General features: G+C 46.7%; 2 protein-coding genes across 5 annotated transcripts in view; one reads left to right on the top strand and one right to left on the bottom strand.

Moving 5' to 3' along the window:
- The first annotated feature begins 5,567 nt into the window (after positions 1-5,567).
- The window catches only part of VEPH1 (ventricular zone expressed PH domain containing 1), a 61,153-nt gene continuing 41,567 nt past the window's right edge, over positions 5,568-25,153 (top strand). For 2 of the 4 annotated variants that reach the window (XM_051781837.1, XM_051781838.1), the window contains exons 1-5: positions 5,645-5,907; positions 8,326-8,396; positions 11,793-12,073; positions 12,555-12,770; positions 15,621-15,795. In XM_051781837.1, coding sequence (XP_051637797.1) covers positions 11,936-12,073; positions 12,555-12,770; positions 15,621-15,795 — 529 coding nt within the window. In that variant the 5' untranslated portion in view covers positions 5,645-5,907; positions 8,326-8,396; positions 11,793-11,935. The other 2 variants (XM_051781836.1, XM_051781835.1) reach the window with 2 other exon arrangements.
- PTX3 (pentraxin 3) lies at positions 17,362-24,935 on the bottom strand. Its single transcript, XM_051781913.1, has 3 exons — positions 24,107-24,935; positions 23,100-23,627; positions 17,362-20,274 (listed from the first exon to the last, which is right to left on the bottom strand). The coding sequence occupies exons 1-3, from the start codon at positions 24,252-24,254 to the stop codon at positions 19,661-19,663; spliced, it is 1,290 nt and encodes a 429-aa protein (XP_051637873.1). The 5' UTR covers positions 24,255-24,935; the 3' UTR covers positions 17,362-19,660.

Below are 25,153 nucleotides of genomic sequence, written 5' to 3'. Positions count from 1 at the left end.
AATTTTCTATTACTTGGGTTTAATGCAGTGTGAAGACCCCACAATTTGATAAATTCAGACCTGCTGGGGAAGAACTGGGGAACCCCATTTTGGACACAAAGGACACAAATCTTGTCTTGTGTTGCAGAGACTATTGGTTTGAATTTTGAGGTTATGAGAGAAAAGTGGTTTCTCTGCAATATGTTTGGAAAATTCAGGGAGTTGTTTTCCTACTGGGGCTCCCGCTGTGCCACGAGTGTGGAGCAGCAAGTTCTCAGGTTTGGGGGAAAAAAAGACGATGGGTACAGTGGTACCACCCAAAAAACCAACAGCAATCCCACAAACAAACCCCAAGTAACCAAAAACTCCCCAAACCACGGAGAAACTGAAATAATGAAAATTTTGTTAGGATGGCCCAGGAGCAGCACAGGACAATATGAGCAGAGTGAGAAGCTGGAAGAGATGTTTCCTCCAAAAGGAGGTGTTTGGGAGCACAAAGTCAAACACCAGAACAAACCAGTGATCTGTTGTCCTCTGTGTCTAAGGGAGTAGGGAAAAGGTCTCTGGCTAATGAGTAAATTCCTAATTGTGAGGTGTTGAAAAGCTGTGCTTAGGGAAGCAAATCAGAACAAACATGAGCTGTGCCTGGACTGACAGCTCTTGCCTCAGCAGAGGACGTGGGTGAGGTAACCTCGAGGATTTTCCAATCCTACATTTCTACAGTTTCACACTCTTATTTATATAAAGATTTTCTTCCATAAATCCAGCAAACAAACCTTTGCCTGGAAAGCCATTTCCATACCCCATTAGTGCTGTTATTAATTAATTTCAATAACTTATCCCATGAGGTGCTGCCTGTGTTCTGCTTTTCCCTGGCTGGTTTCCTTAAGCTCCCAGATAACTGCTGCTACTTAGCTCTGATTCCATTCTGAAATTAGCTTCTGGTGGAAGTATGTTCCTCTTCCAAAGCCTTGTGCTCATCTGAGGTGCAGCATTAACGATGGAAAGCTTATTAAGCACCTGAACAGATGTTTTAGTGGGTTTTAGTGTCTCCCTGTGTTATCTCCCCCCAGCCAAGAGGAGAGCCTGAGCTCCAGGAAGGCGTGAGCACCTTGTAGCACACGTAGCTCGACATAAATCCCCGTGTTCATTCCCAGTGTGGATCCCTGGTACGGATTAGCTGGTTTCATTAGCAGCCTCAGAGCCTGGCTGTTTAATATTAATAATCCCTGTTAGCCTATAGACTTAATTAGGGTGAGAAGCAGCTGGATGCTGGGCAGGGCCAGCCTTGGCTCCAGACCTAGCTCTGCCCTGATTGCTGAGCTCTTAACTGGGGGCAGCTGGGAACAGCACAGCCTCGTGGCTCCTTATCCCCCTCCTCCTTCCCGCCTCCAGGACCCTTTTAAAGGCTTCTGGCTCCTGATCAGGGGTTGGGAGTGTGGTTGGAGCAGTCAGGCAGTTTTTCCTCTGCATGGGAGTAGCTGCCTTTGCTCCTCTGGGGTGAGTGTTCTTTGCCTTCTGCTCCCAGGGACAGAATACAGGGGTTGCTTGGGCTGTCAGCACCAGCCTGATTCATTTCTCCTGGCTGTCCTTACAAAAACTTGCTCAAGCCAAGGGCAGGTTTTGACCCGTTTGGGTGTTACAAAGCTGGAAAAACATCCAGGAATCTTAGAGGTGAAAAATGCAGCAGAGCTGCTCGAGTGCTCCTCAACTTGCAGAGCCTGTAACTGCAGTGGCACCAGTCCAGCACTCGATATTCCTCCTGGTGGAGGGTATGAGACCCCGGCAGCAGCAGAGCTCTGCAGCTCAATTAGCACAGTTCATAAACTATGCAGCTCAATTAAGAAAGCCCTGTCTGTGGAAAGCAAAGCAAATGGAAATGGATGCCTGCGGTAATAAAATATGCAGTTCAGTTGGAAGATGATGCAGGTGGTTAATAAAAGTGTTATCTGATATGCAAAATGGGAATGGGAGAGCGTGTGGAGAGGTAAAAAAGAGGTTGGGTGTGTCTGAGTTTGTCCATCGCAGCAGGGGAGGCTGTGGAGCATCTGAAGTGGCCTTTTTAGTTGTTTATGAGTATTTTGGAACCACCTCCAAAACAGCAGTGGCTGTGAAGAAATGAGTATCCAAAGTTTTTCTGTTCCTGATGTGGTGTATCCACAGGATGTGCAGCAGATGTTGTGGTGTTTGGTGATGCAGATGAGCCTCTGGAGCCCTGCAGCTGCCAGTGAGCTCTGGGTGTTGTACAGGGTAGGGCTGCCAGGCAATGCCCACCTACAAACCTGCCCAACCAACACCTGTAGGGCTGGGGGAGGGCCTGGCTCCTCAGAGACTTGGGTCAAATCCGAGAGTTTTTAGGGAAAACCTCTTTTAATTTCAGCAGGAGCTTTGACTCTGTCTGGTGCACAGGATTTGGCCTTTAGAATTAAACAGTTATTCTGAAAGTGTCAAACAGGATTGCTGTGCTTTGTAAATAATTGGGGAATAAGCAATGCCAAGTATGGGGGGGGAAAAAGAGGAATAGTTGGTCAGAGAGGTTGTGGATTCCCCATCCCTGGAAGTGTCCAAGGCCAGGTTGGACGGGGCTTGGAGCAACCTGGGCTAGTGGAAGGTGTCCCTGACCGTGGTAGGGAGTGGCACTGGGTGGGTTTTAAGGTTCCTGCCAACCTAAACTAGTCTGGGATTCTATGATTTTAAAATAGTTTTAGTAATTAATATAGAATTTGATAGAAATATTAGTTTGATACCTAACATTTTTTATTTGGCTGTGGTTACAATCCTGAATAATCCACTTAGTGTATGAAACTATGCAAATACACTAAATATTGGGCTGCTGCCAGTCAAATGCATGGCCTAGAAATGCTTCTTCTTACCTGGTCCTATAGAAACCCAATACTACTTCCTAAATGTCTGTGGCATTATCCACTTGTTTGCCAGGGACAGTATAAGGTAAAATCAGGAAATACCTGCTGGGAGAATAAAAGACTATTGATCCTTGCAATGGCAACAAGAATGTCTCCATTCATTTCAGTGAGCTTTTGAGAAGCCCTGGTACTTTTCCTGGAGTGAAATGTTTCATCCTCCCAGGAAGGGAAACACTGGGATGTGTAATCTGCAGGGTGGGGGGGGGGGGGGGTGATCAAATTGGGGATCTCCTGTAGTGACAGAGGGGACACTGCAGCTGGTTCTACAGCCCTTGGGTGGAATTCCCAATATCTGTGAATTAGTGAACTCGAAGGCATGTGATACATAAAGACCTTGCTTGCAAGGGAAACCCTTCCCTGGTTCCTCCAGGTGTTTGTGTCCAGCCTGATTCCAGCAGAATCAGGGATGTTGCTGCTTTTAAGAACGACTGGATTGGGGGACTGCTCATCCGTGTCTTGGCAGGACTTGGAGAGGCACAAAGCCACACATTTAAAGGACATTAATAGGTGATGCCCCATCCTGTGCTGACAAGGCCACGCCACCACCTCCTAGAGCATTTTAAACTTATTTACTGCACCACAGATTTCAGCTTCAGAACCTGGCAATTATTAGCCAAACCTCAGCCATTTGGAGGTGTGATCTGTGATTTCTGCCTCCTCCTTAGTTTTCCATGGCTGACTCTTGGCACACAGCAGATTTCTGGCCTCAAGACAAACTGCAGGGACACAAACCTGTTCTTCCCATTAGCTTTTTAAGTTGGTAGGTTGGGAGAGGGTGGGTTTTTCATGAATACCCTAAATTAAAGAGATTCCAGCCTGACTGTGAAATTAATAGAGCTATCAAAAGCCTCACTGTCATTATACAACAGTTGTTAATTATTTACAAGCAAACTTCTGCAAGAGCAGTATTGTATCTGTCAGCATTGTTATTACAGTTAAAGTGCTTTGTCTGGGTAGAAGATAACATGACTCATTTTGGTGAAATGCAATGAATATGGAATATTCTGTTTCTCTTCACCAATTAGTCAGAGGGAGAACAATGGCGTGTCTCTTTCCTAACAAGATGTTTGTTTTTAAGAGTCTAACAAAATAAATATTTTCAGGGCTTTGCTTACAAAGGGCGTAATTCATTGCAGCTATTATAATCAAAGTTAAAAGCTAAAACCAATTTGTTTTTTTTCTAGAATGGGGAAAAACAATTTTCATCAAGCAAATTCTCCTTTTTCAGCTGGTGAAAAATGCATGTGAGTCTTTTTATTATTATAGTATCTTGGTTTGTCTTATTATTTCAATGAAGGCTTTAAAGTTCATCCAAGTCCCTGGGCAGGGACACCTTCTACCATCCCAAGTTGCTCCAAGCCCTGTCCAGCCTGGCCTTGGACACTTCCAGGGATGGGGAATCCACAACCTCTGGGTGATTTTGGTTGCTAATAAAGTCAAAAGGAGACTTGCAGTGAGCAAAGGAATGAACCTCTTAATTCCTGCTCTACAATGACTTGATTGGTTACTGGATGCAGAGGTAAAATCCAAACCTCTCATTTATGCTCTCCTAGATCGTGCTGCCCTTTGAAATTTATTATTTTAAAATCTCTTGTTTGGAACATGATTTTTGGAGTGAGAATATTTATGTTCTACTACTATCTCAATTTTTTTACAGTCTCACAAGGGTAAGAGAGAAGCCAGCTGTGCCCTCTGTGTACTTACTAAGTTAAAGGGAAGCTGCAGAGAACACACAATTGCATTTTACTCAAAGAACAACAGCAATGACTTAACATCATTAAAAGAATGTGTTCACCCCCCATTAATTCTGTATTTGATTCAGAGGCTGTGGTGCAATGAACAGGAGCAAAAAAGCTATTTGGAGGAACTGCCCTCAAAGCTGAGGACTGATGTGGCTGACTGTGTATTCTGGGGAGCAGATCTTTTAAAACTGCGTGGTTTAGAAGCTCTTTTAATATTAAAAAAGGCCTGACAAGAATGGTACAAACATTTCTCCTCATTATCTCTGGGCAAACAGCCTTTCCTTTCTCCCAGCAGTTGGCTGAGAGTGCCTGACCTTCCACTTGGCCCTTGTGAGTTGGTTTGTTTGATATTTCTTTGGCTGTTATTAGAAAAATGTCAGTGCTGGGGCACTCCCAGGGTGGCTTTGCTCCTGTGCCCTCCCAGGACAGGATCTGTTGGGATGTAGGGGATGTCTGAGTTAAGGCTGACTTGTTGGGAATCTGGGATTTCTTTAGCAGAGGGAAGTTAAGGGGAGAAGCATCCAGCCATGGTTAATGTGGAAGGGAAGCACAGTCAGGTGTGTGCAGAATGCCATGGAATGACTTAGAAATCATCCCTGCACTGCAGCTGCCAAACTTTGGAGGTGTTCAGGTCCTGGGCACTGGTTCCACCTGGGCAGTTCCTCCTGGGAAGGGCTGGCTGAAGGTCTGGGAGCTGGGGAGTTGCAATGGGTGTCAGGTGAAAGGATGTGTCTCCTCCAGTGTCCTGCTCCTTCCCGACTTTTCTTTTGGCTCCTGTTCCTCCAAAGATGCTGACGGGGTCCAGCCTTCCCACCAGCCTCTGAGAAGAGGCCCCATAAGTAATATTAACTTCTGCAATTTCCTTGTTACTCTTAAGCAGGTTATTAATTAACTGAATGTAACCACTGGCTGTTGATAAATCCTTTTAACTAATTCAAATTCCATATTGAGCCTGGAGCGTTTTCACTCGAGCTGCTGCTGGAGTTAAGCTGGGTGAGGAATTAGTCCTGAGCTGTTTTTGAGTGCAGGAGTTGGGGAAAACGGAGAGAAGACATTTGTTTGCTTGATTCCACATGACAACTCCAGGGTAACTGAACAGACTGTACGGTTGGGTTGACAGGGCTGTGCCAGCAGCCTCACATTCCAGAGGCAGGGGGATGGAAGGGGCACTGACAACTGCAATGGATCCCACCCGAATTTCTCCAAAGAGCGACAATTTGCCTTCAATTATTAATGGTTTTCAGAGGTTTCCCTTCTGAGAGGTATGAATAACTTAATGTGTGTTCATGTAACGTTTGCAATGATGAATAAATTAGTGCATGGGAAGAAACTGAGCAGCAGATCCAAGTATTAAATAATGGAAGAGGTTTTTGAGGAAATGTAGTCATTAACAGTGGGACTGTTGCTGGTTTTTCTCTGAGTTCTCAGTGGTTATTGGATGTAGAAATGTATTAGTGATGTTGGAAGTGCCACAGAAAGAAAAGCAGCGCCTGTGTGTGTGTGTGTGACAGCTGGGCATGAACCTGCAGTGCTCCTGGATCATCCTGGGGCTCCCCTGGGTTTCCTTTCCCTCCCCTCACTTGGGGGCACTTTGTCCCCTGTGCTGCAGAATTAATGTCTTACTTTAGGGGGACTTTGACATGCTGGGAATACACTTGGTCCTATTAAATCGTGAGCTCAAGAGACACTGGAGTGGATTCCCAGGTACCTGGGAGGAACTTCAGGATGTTCAATGATTATTCAGTGGCTGCTGTTTCAGGAGACTTTGAGGTTCAGTGGTTGTACATTTATTTATTTATTGCAAAAAAACCAATTTTCACTGCCAGTGGCATTTTTCATAACAGGGTTCCTGTATTCTGACCCTATCCTGTGGTCCCTCATGCTCTGCCTCCTTCACCCTTTAGACAGAAATACATATTATTCCCTTTGTAAAATGTTATAAGGAGTTCTTTTTCTGTAACATCACTACAGTCTTGAAAATATGTCACAGATATAAAAGCCTGTTAAGCAACACTTAAAACTGAGCAGCTTTTGAAAGCACCACCATGACAGTGAGTGAATTGGTGTTTGTTATGAAGCAATTTATTCCATCTTGGCAGCGTGTTGTTTAGTTTAGTGTAATATTTTAATATCATTAAGATATTTAGGCATGGAGCTCTTACAAGACAGATCTGTCTTCCTGATGTTAAAAAATGCTAAGTCTTATGAAGTGTTATATATAGCATTGGTGTGTGCTGAAACAGGAGGCAAACAGAAACCTTTGGGATTCCTTATGGGCTGAAAACTGAAGAAAGCTGTCTTGGCAGCACGTAAATATTTATAAAAAAATTGATCAAGTTATCTGTTTGCTGGGAAGTTCCGAAGTCCATTCTTTCCCCTCTGCATCAGTGGGTTCTGCCTGGATTATGCAGCCAAAATTGCCTGAGAGATGTGAAATCTGCTTCACTTCAAGCAGCCCTTGCCCCACAAAACCTGCAGAGCCAGGCAGTTTATCACGGGGGGAGTTATTTACCCACCTGGGAGGACACTGAACTTACTCTGGACTGTGAGAGTGGTGCAGCCCTGGAACTCTGCTGGGAGGGATGAGCCTAAAAGGCTGTGTAATTCCTCTGATTCTTCTGCAGTTCCTCCACAAGGATTCTGCTTCCTTGTGTGGAAGAGCTGGATGTTGAGAGCCGGTCAGCCCACAGCTCCAGGACTGAGCAAGGTGTTTCATTAATAAACCCCAGTTTTACCCCCAGCCTAATTAGTAGACTTCATAAGTTATTGTGTCATCATCTGGTCCAGCTCAGCATCCACGGGATTTCAGGACATGAAGTGTGGAAACCTGTCATGACAGAAAAAAAAAACGAGAGGCTTGTAGGAAACAATGGTTGTCTTGTGGGAAGAGTTGGAATGTGTGCAGCTGATCCCATGGGAACTGCTGTAGACTGCTCACCCTGTGTGGAAATGATGCTCTTTCAATATAATCTTTAATCCTTTTCTTTCACTGAAAAATGTAAGGACTTTATTTCCAAATTTTGGAAGAGTGCTCTGTTTTAGTGAGTAAATGCTTTTCAAAAACAGTAATAATTAGATTTATTTTTATTACATGGAGGGGAAAGGTTCTCTGAAATATTTGTAATATTTTGTCCGTAAATTCCATATGTGAATGTTCCTGGGAAATGTATCCAGGCCTTTTTTGTTCCCCTGGGTGGGCATGGGGGGGGAAGGAAGTGTCCAACAGTCTTGGTGATATTAAAACTTCTGTAACTGTTTGAGACAGGAATTCCACAGAACAGATTTTTCCTGTGAGGTGGAGAGGAAGAATTTCAAGAGAAGGGAATTCTGCCTCAAATTCCAAGTTTTCCTTGGAGAGGCTTCTAATCTTCCTCCTATTCATGGAAAAGGAAAATAAAATGAAATATGCAGTTGTTGCAAACATTTCTCCCCACCCTCTGAGAGGATGGGAGTCCAAACCTTTCTCTGTTCACCCTATGTGTGAAGAACATCACCAACCCCCCAGGGTTTGGCAGAGCTGCTGTCCTGGTCTTTATGGGACTGTGTCCTAACTATTAAACCCTGTTTGGTAGAACCCTCAGTTGTGTTCCTGTGTATCCTGAGGTGTATTTCCAGTCTGCACACACAGTGCTGGAAAGGCAAAGAGTCTCTGATATTATTTTACTTCTGCTTTCCTGTAGCACCTTTCCTCTGAGGCACCCCAAGCCCTTCCCATACCCCCGTGTGCTCAGCATGGACACATGTCTGCCAGGTAAGGAAATGCATTTTATTGTTTCCTTTGCCTTTTTACAGATGCTCAAAGCCCTGGGCTCTGGTTTGCCCAAGATCCCCACAGTAAAGCAAGACCCTTGGCCTCCCAACCCTTCAACACCAAACTCTCCATTTAAGGGGAATTCTCGGATCACTTCCCTCTCCCGTGTAATTCAAGTTCCTTTTTTTGACCCAGGTGCTCGTTTTACACCTTTTGGATTTCTTTCTTGAACGTTTCTTTAATCTTACCTTGTGCTCATCAAAGAGCTTTGGCACCTGTGCTGGCTTGGCCCCCGAGCAGGGAACGGGAATCTCCATATGGGAATTGTGCTGCAGCACTGGAGGAGAACCACGTGTGGTATCCGTGGCAAACTGAGTGTCACAGAGGACAGGGGGGTTTGGGAAGTGCTGGGTTGGTTGGATTCACTCAGGAGCCCTGGCTGTGCCCTGGGTTTGGGGTATCCCTGAGCTCACTGCACCTTCAGCAAGTGAGCAAACCAGGAGATCCTGTGAGGTTCACTAAAGGTGAACTCTACTGGCTTGGGCTTCCTAAAATTCCTTAAATATAGTGAAGCTTTCCTTGATTTATGTTGCTTAACATGGAATTAGATTAATAATATTATTGCACGGTTCTCTGAAGGTTGGATTTTGTTCATAAATAAAATTAGGCAACCAGATTTACATTTCTTTGGAAGCTAAGGAAAACAATTATTTTTTCGTAGAATTTCCTTCACTGAAAATATAAAAATTTTTATCCTCTCACTTCCTCTTTGGTTTAAAAGATATTTTTTCCTGTCCTTCTAATGTCATTCTGCAGGACCTGAGTTCCTGGTAAACTGGGAGACTCAGCCTTTTAGCTCAAAGTTCAATTGGCTTTTGGATGCCCTTAGGTCCAACTGCCCTTTTACATGGAATTTTTATTGTTAATCTTCTATTATTGGGGGAATTATTTTGCAAACAGACCAATTCAGTCTCTTCAAGCTCTGAAACCTGTCAGGCTGCCTTTCATTGTGATTGCTTGTGATAAGGAGCTTTGGTAAGAATGCTGTGCCTGCAGCAAGTGGAGACACTCACCTTGGAGGGGAACAGCTTCAAGGGCCCAGGGAACGTGTGGCTCTTTCAGCTTGTCATGAAAAGGGAAAGGAGGTGTTGAAAATCTGATCAAACCTTTGAATTAGATGTGGGACTGCACCAGGAACCAGTGGAAATGGCCTGTGTTATACACTGAGGCTTTTTTCCTGCCTAGAGTTGCTGCTTTCTTTCCCATGTTTTGGCCGTGGGAAGGTGTGGGTGGTGTGGAGTCGAGGTGAGGTGGCCTCAAAGTGATGGGACATCCCTAACCCTAACCCTGAAGCAATTTAATCATCCAAACTGACCCTTTAAAAAAAAAAAGGTAATTAAAAATGACACTTTATAAGTCACATGATTGTTTTCCCTTCTCCCCAGTGCCAGCTGCCCATTAGCAGCAAACAGCACAACCTTGCAGAGAGCAAGGAGATGCCAAAGGAACAATTTAATACCTATGCAAGGGAAGTGTTTTCAGCACTGTTGCACAGTGTAGGCATTAGGAAGACTTGCTGTAATTCCATTTCAAAGAGCTCATGGTAAGTCAATGATTTTCTGCACCGTCCTTAGTGCTGTCTATAAAACCCACATCAAAATGTCTGTTCAGGTGGAGATCAGGACCTTTCCTGTGCAGAAACACACTGAGCAGAATACAGTCTGCCAAAGGCCAAGGATCACAGAACACCCCGAGCTGGAGGGGACCCACAAGGATCGTGGAGCCCAAATCCTGAGGAAGGGGCTGCTGAGTTTCAGAGCAGCTGATCAAAGGGAGGGTTCAGTGGATCTTCCTTCCTGGAGCATTTCTCTGCATTTCGTGGGCACGTTCCCGTTGTGCTGCTTCTGAGAGTGATGTTAAAAGCCAAAGCAAACTTCAGCCCCTCTTCTGTGCTCATGTAAAGGTTACAGAACGACAGCATTGATTCCTCTGGCCAGAAATTCTCCTCTGTGGCAGGTCTGTTCACTTGTTCTTTTTCTTTCAAACAGCGTGAGCTTACCAAGGGGTTTTTTTTTACCTCCTTCCCAGGGAAGTATAGCTTTCACCAACACAGAGAGTTCTGTTTTCTCCATTAAAAACAACTGCCCTCAAGTGGAGCAGGCTTTTGTGTTTAACCCTGGAAACAGAGCAGCTCATTCAGAGATAAGGCCTCTCTGCATTTGGGTTCCTGCAGTCACCTGACAGAGCCATGGGTAACTTTTAGGCTGCTTTATTCTGCATTCCTGACGTGCCTCCCTCCTGGCACTGCAATGAACAGCCTCGGGTTCAGTGCCTGCCACCCGAGCCCGGAGCTTTGTGCCCGCCGTGCCCTCCGATGCTGCCCGGGGTGGCAGGAGGGCAAAGCCAAGGGTCAGGCTTTGTCCCCAGAGCACCTTTTCCCCATCACCGAGGATGGCCGGGGGGAACCCTGAGCAGGTAAAACCAACACTTTGTGTCCGTGGCTTTTCCCGCTTTTATTTTTGAACTTGAGACTTGCTGAGAGCGAGAAGGACGGGCTCGATCTGAGCTCACACCACCCCCGATCTGAGCTCACACCATCCCCGGCACTCGGGTGGGGGGTGCTTTGTGCCACCGGGGCTGCCAGGAGGGTCCAGCCTGTTTGTGCCTCGGGCTTTGCAGTCTCAGGAGCTCCCTTCTGCTTTTGCATGCGTGGAAATGACCACAGGAATCGTTTTGGCAACAAAAGGGACTGTTTTTTTTTCTAAACGAGAGTCGTTATCTTCTCCATCTTGCTAATAATGGCTTTCTGGAGTCAAGGCACAACAAACAACCCAGAAAGCAAAGGAAGAGGCTTCACCCACCTCCTGGAGCTCTGCTCTGCTGCTGACCATGGAAAGGTGCTTTGTAACCCTTATCAGCTGGTCCAGTCACCAGCCTGCTCGGGTTATATTTGTGCAGATGGAAAAGAACTTAAGTTTATTTATTAAGCTGTGTATTGTTTAGCTCGTTTCAAGCTATTTGTTGTTTAAGAGCAAAAAATCTCCAGTCGAAGGGTGGGGAGGCCCTGGCACAGGTTGCCCAGAGAAGCTGTGGCTGCCCCACCCCTGGAAGTGTCCAAGGCCAGATTGGAGCAACCTGGGATAGTGGAAGGTGTTCCTGCCCACGGCAGGGGGTGGAACAAGATGGGCTTTAAGGTCTCTTCCAGAATTCTGGGATTTTAAGATTCTAAAAGGTCCTCCAAGATGCACTTTGTTTGCATGTGCTTAAGGATGTCCCTGGTTCAGGAGATCCTGTCTGAGGCTTTCACACACCATTTAAAAGCCTTTGCTAAGTTGGAGCATGACAGTCAATGCATTTGCTAATTTTTCTTTTTTTTTTTTTCCCTTTTCCTTTTAGATTGGGGCCAAGGAAGTCTTGAAATACACCCGAGATTTATTCCTCATATCAAATTGATCCCTGCTCGCCAGGACTGTCTCCATCCTGTCCCCATCTGAGCGGTTCATGCCCATGGTGCCCTCAGAGGGTGGCTGAGCACAGCCATGCATCAGCTCTTTGGGCTGGTTCTGGCACAGAAGGACCTTTCCCGGGCGGGGGATCTCTTCTCCTTGGAGGATGCTGAGATCGAAGGGAGCCTCTCCGAAGCTCTGGAGCAGATCAGGATAATTAGTTCAGCTGCAGTAAGTGAAACACTGACCAGGATGCTTTGTCATGAGATTAAATGTATAAGTAAAATATTCAAAACAGGGACACACACAATTTAAGTTTCTATAAAAAAAAAAAAAAAACCAACCGCCTGAAGAGCAAAGTGTAAGACTTAAAAATGTGGTAACAAAATCCAGTTCCCCACAGCTGGATTTCCTTTAAAGCTATTTCAAGTTCATCTTTATAAGAATTTTTATTAATCAGTTATTTAAAGCATATTAAAGATTAACATGAGGTTACATAATCCGTACCTTCACAGCAATGAGAATTAAGACCCAAACCAGTGAGCTGCCCATGGGATGAACTAATTTCTGTGTTTTTAATCCCACTAAACATCCATTGTAAAGGTGGAAGCGGGAAAAGGGACCCTGTTAAAAAAACTCTGTGTCTTCGGGTGAAATTTGTGAGGTCCTTGAAACCCAGCTGACTGGGGGATGTCTTTTGAATTTGCCCCAGGACTACCAGAGCAATGACAACGACCAGGCCGTGGTGGAGATCTGCATCACCCGCATCACCACGGCCCTGCGCGAAACCGCCTCCATCGAGCGGCACGGCCGGGCACTCGTGGCCCTCTGGGAGTCCTGCCTGGAGCACAACCTGAGACCCTCGGCCAGGGAGGAGGATGCACCACACGCCAAAATTGCCTCTGACATCATGAGCTGCATCCTGCAGGTAGCACTGGAAGTTCCCTGCGTTACTCCCACCGAGCTGGAAGCGCCCTCGGTGCACGTCCAGTTTTTGCTTTTAGAATGTGCTTGTGCTTTTTTGGGTGCATGGGAGGGATTACATTTAAAATCAAGGGCTTGACTCCAAATGTTAAAATACAGAGCATGGTAACACATCCTCTGAGGGGCAGTGGTGCATCAGGGGGTTGTGATCCCTCTACTTTCCTCTGGGAATGGCTGGATTTGGTGTGGACCGTACTTTGTGGTGGGCAATGCCCTTCTGGAGGGGTTGGATTTGGTGGGGACCACACTTTGTGGTGGGCAATGCCTTCCTGGAGGGTTGGATTTGGTGGGGACCACGCCTTGCAGTGGGCAATGCCTTCCTGGAGGAATTGGTTGTCTCCCTTTTTGCCTCCTGCCCCTGGAGGTGAGACAGTAACCAGCAGCAGCACAGCTTAAACGTTCCAGATGAGAGACTGTATGTTGTGAAATCCTAGTTTATCTTTGTGGCACTTCAGAAATCAGATTTCAGAAGAATATTGAAGTGTTGAGTGACTGCTCTAAACTTTCACTGTGTGGCTGAACCAAGCCAGCTCATATCCAGAGTTCTGGGGACTGCACTGTGTTGCAGATTCCTCTTTTTGTGAGGTAATTGAAATGAAATGAGGTAGTTCATGAAATTATGGACAGCACTGGGTAGGAAGGGATCTTTAAGATCACTCAGTCCCACCCCCTGCCATGGGCAGGGACACCTTCCACTAGCCCAGGTTGTTCCAAGCCCCGTCCAACCTGGCCTTGGACACTTCCAGGGATGGGGCAGCCACAACTTAATTATAAAAGTACATTTGCTGCTCCCTGAAACAGAGCTGTTAATAGCAAGTTCCTTTGCCCCCCCCCCCCCAAAAAAAAGAAAGAAGGCATAAAATGAGGTTGGTGGGTTTTTTCTACAATATGTGAGCGACGGTTGAGGCTGTAAGGAAGATAATGAATATCTGCCAGCTGGGCTGGCTCTCCCAGCAGGTCTCTGTTGATATGAACAGCAGGGAGGTCCCCGAGGTTTGCAAACATCACTAGATCATATTATTGAAATGTGGTCTTTATTATCACCTTCCCATTTTCTGAGTGTGCCTTCATGCCCTGATACTCATCGAGGAACAAATGAAACCTTTCTGCTTCCATCTGAATTCCAGCTTTTTCTTAACTAAGTATTTTATCTTTATTGTAGAGGGGAAAAAAGAATTGTTCTTTGGAATTCTCTTAGATCTTTTAAATCCCAGTACAAGGGCCAAACCTTATCTTCCCATTCTTTTGTGGGGAGTAGCAGAGTAGAACTTGGAGGCAGCGTTTGGCTCCTGCTCAGTGGTGCCTCTCAGCCAAACATAACGAGGCATTATGTTGATTTAAACATGCTGCTGCACGAAACTCTATTTATTTTAAGGGCTTTTCTCATTAAAGACACAGTTTTTGGTCCCATGGAAGTTGCCAAAATGATCTATCTTGACATGAAGAAGTTTCTGCAGCCCCTTCTCCCTCAGGGGTCTCTGAAAGGGACTGTCAAATTCTTGGCAGGCCTTTTCTGCAAGGAAAAATCCTCAGAGCCACTTCAACTCTGTGGAATAAGGAATAACAGATTTGGTTTTCCTCAGTCTAAATTTAGTCTTTTAAGTGCTGCTCCAGAAGGAAAGTCCAGAAAGTCTGGGCTGCCTTGCTTTGCACTGTTCTGTTGCCTTCTGCAACATCTGGGTTCCAGTGGTTGCCTGGGATTTCAGATGCTAATTAAATATAATCATATTGCAGGATTATTTTCAAAACCAGGGACGTGCTCCAGTTTCAAAGGGCTGTTCAAAAGTGAGTGGAGAGGAGAGGAGGGCACTGCTTAAGGAGGCTCCAGAGAGGCTGCAGGTCCTCCACAAACATCCTACTGGTTCTGAGGGCAGTTTGGGGGGACCCCAAGGGGGAATATATGGCAAATATGTATAGTTTGTACACAGGGTTTCATGTGTATAAATAGTAGCAGAAAACCTTTTCTGACCTGAATGTCAAAAGCCAAGTGTGTGTGCAGGTACCCTGAGATTCCTGAGGCTTGGTGCCCCTTTGGAAAGGGAAGTTTGTGCTCCTGAAAAATGTCAGTTGTCCCTGGTGTTCAGAGAAATTGGGGTTGCCCAGAGAAGCTGTGGCTGCCCCATCCCTGGAAATGTCCCAGGCCAGGTTGGATGGGGCTTGGAGCAACCTGGGCTAGTGGAAGGTGTCCCTGCCCATGGAAGGAGGTGGGACAGGATGGGCTTTAAGGCCCCTTCCCCCCCAAACTATCCTGGAATTCAATGAGCTTAAAAAAATGGAAATCTTACCTATGACAGGATAATTAATGATCAAAACCAAAGCTACTGCACTGTGAGCAGGTGTCCCAGTGCACTTACTGGCAGTGACTGCTCCAAGGTGTTTCCTGTGCTTTGGGATGAGAATTTCTTGCTCTGTGTGGAGGATGGATACAGCTCCTGGTGTCTTCTCAGAGAACACCAGTGGCCAAATGTCTCATTAGAAGAGTACAGCAGTTAGCATTTAATTAGTGCACTTCATCTCAGGTTTGCTCCTCTTCTAGCAGAAGACAAAAAAAGGTGCATTATGAACATTTCCCAGTGCAATAATTTTAAATTTCTTCATTTGCTCTTTCTTACATCTTCCTTCAGTGGTGCTACCAGAACACAACCTTCCTTGACATGTTTGTTTGGGGTTTTTTTTGCTCTTTTCCCCTTGTTTTAATTTTCTTCTTCCTCCTCTGCTCAGCACGAGACTTTATATGAATGTATTCTCTTTTTTTCAGCTGCTTCTTTTTCACTGCTTTTTCCTGGTTCCACAGAATTACAACCACCCCCCAGTCATGGCCTTGGCTGTTCCAGTGGCAGTGAAGTTTCTCCAGAGGGGGAACAAGGAGCTGTGCAGGAACATGTCCAGTTATCTCTCCTTGGCTGCCATTGCCAAAGTGGATCTGCTGGCTGAGCACACGGACACCATCGTCAGGAGCGTCCTCCAAGGTAGGAACGTGGACATTTGGGGGTTAGGATGTGTCAGGTGTACATGGGATCCTTAAAAATCTCGAATTCCTGAAATCTGGAATCCTTCTGGTCGGGAAAGACCTCCAAGATCATCAAGTCCAACCATTAGCAAACACATTATACGTAAAAATATGAGGCACGTTTGTATAAAGCAGACATAAGGAAATACCTATAAATGTGATAAAACAGGTTAGACACAAACTAATAACAGATTATCAAGGAATATGGGAATTTGCTGAACCCTGCTGACTGTGGAGGTTTCGTTATGGATTGGGTGACCCCCGGGGCAGGAAATCCAGCTGTACTTGTTAATATTCCTGACTAATGGACTTCAAATTATCAGCCATGATATGAGGCACTAGTTCTGGAGCTCTTATCCTTTCTATTAGTGTCCCTGGCAAGCCTCCAAAATAGAAATGGGGATGAAATTAATCCCATTCTGTGGCAAAATAGTCAGATGTAAGATAGAAAAGCTTTGTGGTGGTTCTTTAATTTTGCCTACATTGTTAGCTTTATATAGAATATTGTTGCTAATCTCCTTACATTTTATTTTTGTGGTTGAAAAAGCCAAAAATATTCATTCTTCTATAAAAGGAAATCCAATTTAATTGAAGTAATAAAGTTCCCAGTATTTGTTGTAGTACAGTGCTACTGCAGTAGTAAATTCACTGTTTTGCTTCAAGTATGGGTAATAATTAGACAGTTACTGCTAATTACTGCTATTAAAAGAAGATTATTATGGAGATGTTAAGCACTCAAATTAAATGTGTGCATTCTTTATCAAGTTATTATTTCTTATATTCTTTGAAGACTTGACATCAGTATTTATGTGCTGACATTGTGCACTGTCACTCAGTGGTAGTAATAAAAGAAATAGAGGGAATTGAGTCACAGGTTTGGGAAAAGGTTTCAGCACGGCTGAGTTGTGTACTTATGTAGTTCCACCAGCAGATGTTGCTGTGGATATCAGGTTTGGGAATTGCAGCCGGGAAGAGGGCACCGAACAGCGAAACGATTTGTTTTGCGAAGGGGCTCGATCGCGCTGTGCATAATTCGTGTTTCAGGCATGAAAAGCTGCGTTTGCAGCAGGCTGAGAACTGCCCTTGCAGACTGCTTGCTGAGGGGAGAGGGAAGGTGCTGAGGATGGATTTCCAGAGCAGTTTCTGGAGACAAAGGGCCTTGTTCTGGGGCTGCCCAGCGCGGCCGAGCCTCGTGGCACCAGGGCAGAGCAGCTCTGGCCCCTTGCCGGCGACTGCCGGAGCCAAATGGATTTTGTGATTACTTGGGGCAACTCTTTGGCTGCATAATCACGTTCTTATCTCCTCAGCTAAAAAAAGAGCACTTTGGAAGGAGTGTTTCACTGCTCTGTTCCAGTGAACTCAGCTCCCAAACACGCGCCGGCTGTGCCGGCGACGCCGTGCCCGCTGTGCCCACACCTCCCACGGGCACCAGGGACCACACGGAGCTGTTCCTGCTCCCCAAATCCCCCCAAAATACTATTTACTTAGTGTTTTCCAAACAGCCAAACTGCTGGCCAAGAAAGAACATAGTTGAGTGAAGAAGTTAGGGGAGAAGTGTGAGTTGTGGTGCTGGGCTGTGGGAAAGCTTTGCTGGTCCACGGAGGTGATAAAGGGAGAGCAAAGCAGTTGGAAAGAGGAAAGTTTTCCAGCTGAGTCAGTGGGAATGGAAGGACTGGCTTTGCACTTGGTCCTCTGCCAAACCAGAGCAGAGACAGGAGAAGGCTCCTTCCCAGACAGAGCTTTTCAGGTATGAGATACAGCAGGAAAAGCAGTATGAGATACAGCAGGAAGGATTTCTGGTGATCTTCCTGAGGAGTTTCCTTTTTCTGCTGCATTTCATGGACATTTGTTTTCATTTAATGGAGGTAACTGTATGGGAAGGGGATTTGAGAGTGATTTTTGCCCTTGCACAATATTGGGACCTGAAGTGTTTTTGTAACTCTGAGGATCTGTTTTCTGGTTGCCAGCAGATGAACACGGGTAATATTTCCTTGTTCTGTTGTTAAGGTTATTCACAGATATTATTTAGGGAGGGATTTCTGTCCAGTTTACTACTAAGCATTTATAATTTAGATCCAGTTTTATTGCAGGGTAATAGGAGAAATTCCAGCAATCAGAGCAATTACTTTTCCCTTAAACAGTGCTGCCAGAAATTTGGAGCAGGTAATATAACACTGGGTATGAAGCACAACCCCCTTCAATTGCACAGTAAAGGGGAATTTACCTTGTCATGGATTTTCCTTACTATTTTTGTGTCCTGGAACAAGGATCTGGAGTGGTGTTCAGGAAGGAGTGTAGCAGCAACACGCCAAGAGATTTTTCCAAGTGTGTTCTCAGGACATCTGTAGAGAATGAGAAAGGCAGGGAAACGTGGGAATAGAGAAGAAGGATGGGCTGCTTCCAGGGGAAATGAGAATTGCTCTGAACAAGACATCCCTCATGATAACTTGTTCAGAGGCTCCGGCGGCGCGTGACGCTCTTGTTGTAAATGGTTACGGATCCAGTGAGTAGCTATTCATCATCTCCTGCTTGGGCTCTGCTTTCCACGTGGAAATCACCCCTGGAGTCTGGGCTCTGCACCTGCTGCCTGTGCTCTGTATCCAGCCCTGGGTTTTTATTGGGTTTGGGATGAGCTTGTGAGAGGAGAGGAGCAAATCCCTGGCACTGAGCAGCAGTTCCCTGTACAAACCTCCTGTCAGCAGCAAATGCCTTTGGGTGTCTAAATGTACCTTAAAACTGAGTCTGTCCTCAGAGGGCAGCATTATGGGGGGGACTGATGGATTTTTATTTGAGGATATCCCAAACCAATCCTTCCTTCAGCCTCCAAGCACTGTCCTAGCACAGCCTCAGCTCAATGCACATGAGGATCCCTCTGTTTTTATGAGAGGTCACTATTTCTATTCTTTTTCTAGAACTATATGGTTCAAAACATGGGAAGATTCCCACATGGGACTTGGTTTCAGAGTTTTGGTTCATGAGAAGCATGGAGAGTTTTAGTTTAGTAAAGTATCTTTATTTACAGAACAACTTTACAAAAATAATTTCAATAAAATTATCACAGAGTCCATTTACAATATAATACAGCTGCATGTTCTCCCAATGTAACATCAGATTATGATGGGGAATATTACTTTGATATCAATCCATGGCATAAATAATGATTTAAACAAGGAGCTAGTTTTGTTATAGTCTGCAAATGACTAACAACGATTAATAAACAACACATTTCTTGACTTAGGTGGTTCCTCTGTACAATTCACATTAATGCTATAGAGCCCGAGGGCTGGAGGAGCCTGGAAGATCATGGAATCAGGAATGGTTTGGGTTGGAAGGGACTTTAAAGATGATTCAGTTCCACACCCTGCCATGGGCAGGGACACCTTCCAGTATCCCAGGTTGCTCCAAGCCCCATCCAGCCTGGCCTTGGACACTTCCAGGGATGGGGAATCCACATCCTCTGTTCTGCAGAGAAGGGTCAGGTTTCCCTCAGCAGGGATGTCGGGAGCACCCTCTGACTCCCGAGTGTCCAAAGTGCCCCTCTCTCTGATCCGTCAGAAAACACTGTGCTGGACAGACAGGGCTGCCAGACCTCAGGGACAGCTTTTCCAATGTCATGCCTTGATGTGTGGGATCTTTTCAGTGTTTTCCCAAAACAGCAGGCAGAGATCCGACCCCATCTCCACAGCGCCTCGTTTTGTAAACTTGCAATGCTGATCTTCCTTGGGAATTTGGGACGTGGGCTCCTACAGCTTTGTTTAGTTGGAGTGCTGGTGTTCAGCTCTTTGGGAAATACATTCTCTGTGCAGAAACAGCTGTGCCAGGGTTTAGGACACGTACTGGGCTCCTCCATAGGGCAGAACCTCCGTGACCCCCCACCCCACCACGTTGCCCCTGGTGCCACACGCGCCCTCCCCGCTCTGTGCCGTGATCTCTGGGGCACTGAGCACTCTGTCCCACAGGTTGAAGCCAGTTAGTTTTCCAGAGAAGGCTAAAGCTTCATCAAACCCCCCTCCGACGCAGCAGCCGTTCTTCTCCTGCCCGATCTGCAGGATCCCTCCGTCGGGAACGGTGTGAGCGCTGGCAATGTCCAGGGCACTGGCTGCCAGCTCCCCCTGCACCCACAGGGCTGCAGATCCATTCTCGGAGCTCCACGTGCCACACAGATGGACCCACTTCCCAGGGATAACTGCATTTTGGGCAGCCACCTTGTGCTGGCCACCCCCGACCACGAGCACCGCGGAGTCCCGGCGGAGGTAAAGCTGGATTTCATAGGGATTGAACTTGGTTCCATAGGAGAAGACAATGGTTTTGTCCAAAGCCTCGGTCACCCTGATCCAGATACAGGCAGTGAAGGAGTGAAGGGTCATTCCAGCAGTTGGGTGGACGCTCCCAAATATCTTTTTGGAACGCATGGGGAACAGAATTGCGGTTTCACACCCTGGGGAAGATTAAAAACATCGTCAGGGAAATAGAAACTGGTCTGCTTGTGTGTGCACAGGTGGGACCTTTGATATATCATTAAGGTTGGAAACGACCTCTAAGATCACCAGGCTGTTGCTGCCCCATTCCTGGAAGCATCCAGGATGAAGACTGGAGCAACCTGGGCCAGTGGAAGGTATCCCTGCCCATGGCAGGGGGTGGCACTGAATGGGCTTTAAGGTCCCTTCCAACCCAAACTGTTCCATGATGGGGCTTCCCAAGGGTCTGTATGGAGCAGTGCCCCCTGGGAGAGCAGCTCTTTTGCTGCCTCACCTAATGAAATCAGCCTTGAACTGGGTAGTTGTGGCAGTAACCCTCCCTTAGGTCTTGGTTAAGCCTCTGAGTTCTTTTTAAGTATTAAATAGTGAAAATAACCTTGTGGTGAGGGGCTGAGGTGAGTGAGCCATCAAACAGCAGGTTTGGATACTGTGGCATTCCTGGGATAGAGTGGAGGCTGTGGCTGGAGGAGGGAATTGCTGGGCTGTGTCCTGAGGTTGTCTCATGGATAACTGGGCAGCAGGGGAGGACAAGAGCTACCAAAAAGTAGCACAGGGAGTGTCAGCAGGAACATGCTGAGATGGGCTTATTTATTTAATACAATGACTCCCTGTCCTGACCTTGCCTTTAGGATTTTTGGTCACTAACATTCCTGGGCACTGGGTAAATGTGGGAAATGTATAAGATGACTCGTGTTTTTAAAACAGTTCATCTCTCATGTCTCATTAATCAGGGTGTTGATAATAGAAATTAGATTAGTTAAAACCACTGACAGGACTCTGTGAAACTCGGAAAAGTAGCTGATGATGACTAAAGCCAAGACACTTTTGGTATTTTATGTGCTGTTCCCTAGTTGTATGTAACTTAATGTTCAAGGTGACATGGGGGAAGAATCAGCCCCTTCTCCAATTAAGCCGCTTCATTTCCTGTCTAAAGGAGCTGGAGGATCTGAAATGCCTAAAACGTGTGTGGAAGTTTGTGCTCCAGGGAATGAAGGACTCTTTGTGCCCTCCAGGATTGCTCTGCTCTGGTATTTCATGGGCTGCTTCCCTCCAGCTTCCAGCAGATTTTACATCTCTCCACTGGCCCTTTTGAGGAGGGGCAGGGTGAGCGAGCAACTGCTGGGGATGCTCCTTAAAATGCTACTTAGGAGCACTATTGTGAAAAAGCTTTTAATTAGCAGGCTTTCAGGCTTTATTATCAAAGCCTAAACAAAATTAAAACCAGCCTCAGCGAAGAACAAAAAGTGTGATTAGAAAATCCCTCAAGAATACGGCTGGCAGGAATTCAAGATGTGAGAAATTAAAGTCAGTTGCTAAAAATTCCCCAGAAAAAAATAAACCCAGAGAGAGGCTCTGGAAGTACTTAAAATGTAGCCTTTAAATTGAAAACTATGAAGGTTTTATATAAACTCATGTAGGAACCAGTGGAAATAAAGTGAATTTCCACTGATGAGGTTGAGATGCTCGGTGCAGATCGGGTTTGTTGCTCCCACCTAGTGCAGAGTAGCTGAGTGAGGCTGGCTGGGCTACAGGAGAAGACAAGGAATGAGATCATGCTCTGGAAGGCAAGAGGTTTGAGTTTGGGGAAAAGAGGAATATGCTGTAAGATGTACCCCCAGCACACAGAGGTTACTGAAGTGTCATGATAAAGGAGTGAAAGCAATTTACTCTTAACACTGGATGGGTGTCTGGCGTGAAGGGACAGATTCAGGTGAGCTCATAAAGCACTTTGATGGGAATTATGTTGTGTCTGTAGAAGTTTAGCAGTTATAAGCTGTTCCTTCTTGCTCCCCTGTGTAAGATCTCACTCAGGAGATGCTGCTGCAGGTCTCTGGTAAGGCTGGTGTACCTGCAGCTCCTCCTCCCCACACACCCACTCCCACAGGACTCTCTGAGTGTAGATTTCTATGGGGCTTTTAAGCTGTAATAACTTAGATTTGTGGCAAACACAGCCATTAATCAGCTTTTAGAGGCCAGGCAGTGACAGCTCACTGATATCCAGTGTAGCTGTATCATGCAGGTAGCAGTCGTGCACCCACACTTCAAACAGATGAGGGGCTGCTCTGCCACAGCCAAGTTGCTTTTTTGGGTGTCTCATTGCACTGCACAGAAAACTGAGGTGGAATTTGAGGTATGAGCTCATCTTTCTGTGGTCACCTCGCTTGCTGAGCAGTGCAAAGGCTTTGGAAGGGCAAAAATACCCCCAAACCACCACCCCGGTGTTCCTAACGGATCCATCCAGAGGAAGGGCTCTGCCCTGACAGTTGGGTGCAGGGGATGTGCCCTCCCTGCTGTGCAGGTGTGCCTGGCTGGCTGACACCAGTCCTCTGCTCTGGTGCAGCTGGAGTGGGTGAGGAGGTGTTAATTCAGGGAGAGGAAGGAGTGAGAACATGCAGGGAGAGAAGAGGAGAGCTCAGTAATGCAGGTGCACAGGTGTTACCAGCTGGGCAGGTGAAAGGTGTGAGAACGTAATTTGGATGTTTAAAATATGTTTGCTGAGCTGTTTTGATCTGGGAGAGCCTGGAGGTGGGATCCTGGCTGGCTTTGCCCTGTGTAAGGACTTGGATTAAGCCCTGCTTTGATCCCACCTTTGAGAAGCTCAGCACCTCTTTTCCCAGAAGTTAATGGGTTTCCCCCCCTTTCTGTACAGACTGTTTAAAGCTGCCCTGCTGTTCCTAAGGTTTCTTTGGAGTCCTGTGGAGAGGGAAGTGCTCAGGAGGGTGTTTGTAGGGTCCCTGTTTGGACAGACCCCCGAGGAGCTCTGGTAAAGCTCCCGTGGACTCACCTGCTGGCAGCAGGTGCTGAGCTGCCCATTGCTGCGACACCTTCAGCTCAGCCCGGGTCTGCTGCAGCTCCTTCCACAGCGAGTTCAGGAGGAGATTGTCCCCTCTGGTGGCATCCAGTTTATCCTGCTGCAGAGCTGTCTCCTGCTCCTCAGCCCTGCCCAGCCAGGCGCTCTCCAGCCAGCCCAGCTTCATGGACAGGTTGTGGCTCAGCTGCAGAACGTGCTCCAGAACCTTTCCCTGCTCAGACTCCCGAAGCCTCTTGGCCTCTTCAGCTTGGTCCCTGGTCCTCAGGAGCACCTGCTCTACCTGGGACACGATGTGGGAGGTGACTTTGTTGAGGGTGGCGGCGAAAGAGCCAGCGAGGCTGGTGGTGAGCTGGGTCAGCTCTGCCCTCAGGGTCTGCAGGTCCACCTTGGGGAGCTCATCCACCGCCTGCAGCATCATGTTCTCCTTCATCTGCGAGTTCTCCAGCATGATGAACAGCTTGTCCCACTCGGTGTGCTCCCGCTGGCAGTCGCACGAAGCAGCTGGAAGGGAAGATACAGATGTTGCTGTTCCTTTGTACTTATTTTTAAACAGAAGGAGGTTGACAAAATCTGGCTCTGGGCAAGGCTTATGTGCTCCAGACTGTCCCAGAATCATGGAATTACAGCTTGGGTTGGGTTGGAAGGGACCTTAAAGACCATCTAGTTCCAACTCCCCTGCTGTGGGGGGAGTGAGTGCATTTCCCTCTACACAGAAACAGAAAAGTAAAATAGTGTGTTTTAAAGCAATTCTAAAACTGTCATTGACAGTCTTGTGCAGGAAAGCTGAAAAATTAAGAATATAAAGCAAATTCCAAGGTACCTCATCCCAGTGCTTTAGCACTGTTATCCATAATAACGCACTGGTACAAGCACAAACTTCTCCCTCTGAAAAAAAATGCTTGCAATAATAACTATTGCAAGAGCTGGGCAACAAAGAATGCAATTCTGCATTTCCACAAACTTGGTTTAAATTCACTTACTTTCCTCGGTGCCAGGGGCTGGAGCCTCAATCTCGTTATCCAGGTTCACGTACATGAGGTCGTAGTCGTTGTCTTCCTCCAGGGCAGAGCCAGAAGCCCTGAGGACACAGAAGAGCGTGAGCAGAGAGAGTATTTCTTGGGGCAGCATTCTCCCAGCCGCTCCCCGGAGCTCCCTGGGCTGCCTGGAGCTGCGCTCGGGCTTAGCAAGGCCGGGGCTGGGAGGGAGCCCCTAATAAATGCTGCGAGCGCCTCAGCCCGAATGAATGAGCAGCCCCCGTGCCAGTGGTGTAACCGGAGCGCTCGGGGCTGTTGGTTTTGGCCGGGAGGGAAGGGGGCGTGCAGTTTGCTCAATCCCAGCCTTCCAGGGTCCGCTGGGGGATGTACTGACTCGTGGAGGGGAAAAGCGGGGAAAAAACTGCTCCTGGAGCCTCCGCTTCCCCCGAGAGCGGATTTCTGGGACGTGCAGCAATGCAGGGGTGGAAGCACTTGGAGCTCGCTGCCTGGATTGGCTGTGCCGGGCTGTGTTGTTTGGGGGAAAGAAAGCGCTCCCTGCAAGCTCGGGTTGTGCTCGGTACGTGCCAGGGCTGGGGAGGGGACTGCGAGGAAAATAAACATACCTGGAGCTGCTTTGGATACACGTGGCTGGTTTGACTAAATAGCGCAGCTTTTTTGGATGGTTACGTGATGTTATATAATAAGTTCTGTTATATACTCACAGTTTATTGCTTTAAGCAGTAAAAGAGAACTCTTAAGGACAGCTTGTTGGAGTTTTGCTTTTCCAGCCCTAATTACCCTTAACCCCCCCATAACTGTGTGGATAATCTGTTAGTGCTGGATCTGGTTTTGGGAGTGGGTAAATCAGCAGCTGCACGGTCAGAGCTGCGTCTGTTACCTTTGAAAAAGCAAAACAAGGTGCTGTTGGATGAGACATTAATGTAGTGGAAGGATTATTGGTGCTAATCTGGTTCGAATTCCATAATCTCATCAGTTCAGTGGGCCATTAATCATTTCGGAGATGCATTGCTCAGGTGAGATGAGGGATAATAT

Source organism: Manacus candei, unplaced genomic scaffold (assembly GCF_025592945.1).
Source record: "Manacus candei isolate 608988 ecotype Guabito, Panama unplaced genomic scaffold, ASM2559294v1 h1tg000015l, whole genome shotgun sequence".
Lineage (NCBI taxonomy): Eukaryota > Metazoa > Chordata > Aves > Passeriformes > Pipridae > Manacus > Manacus candei.
The sequence above is the reverse complement of the archived record's forward strand: the minus strand, read 5'-3'. Positions and strand labels throughout refer to the sequence as shown.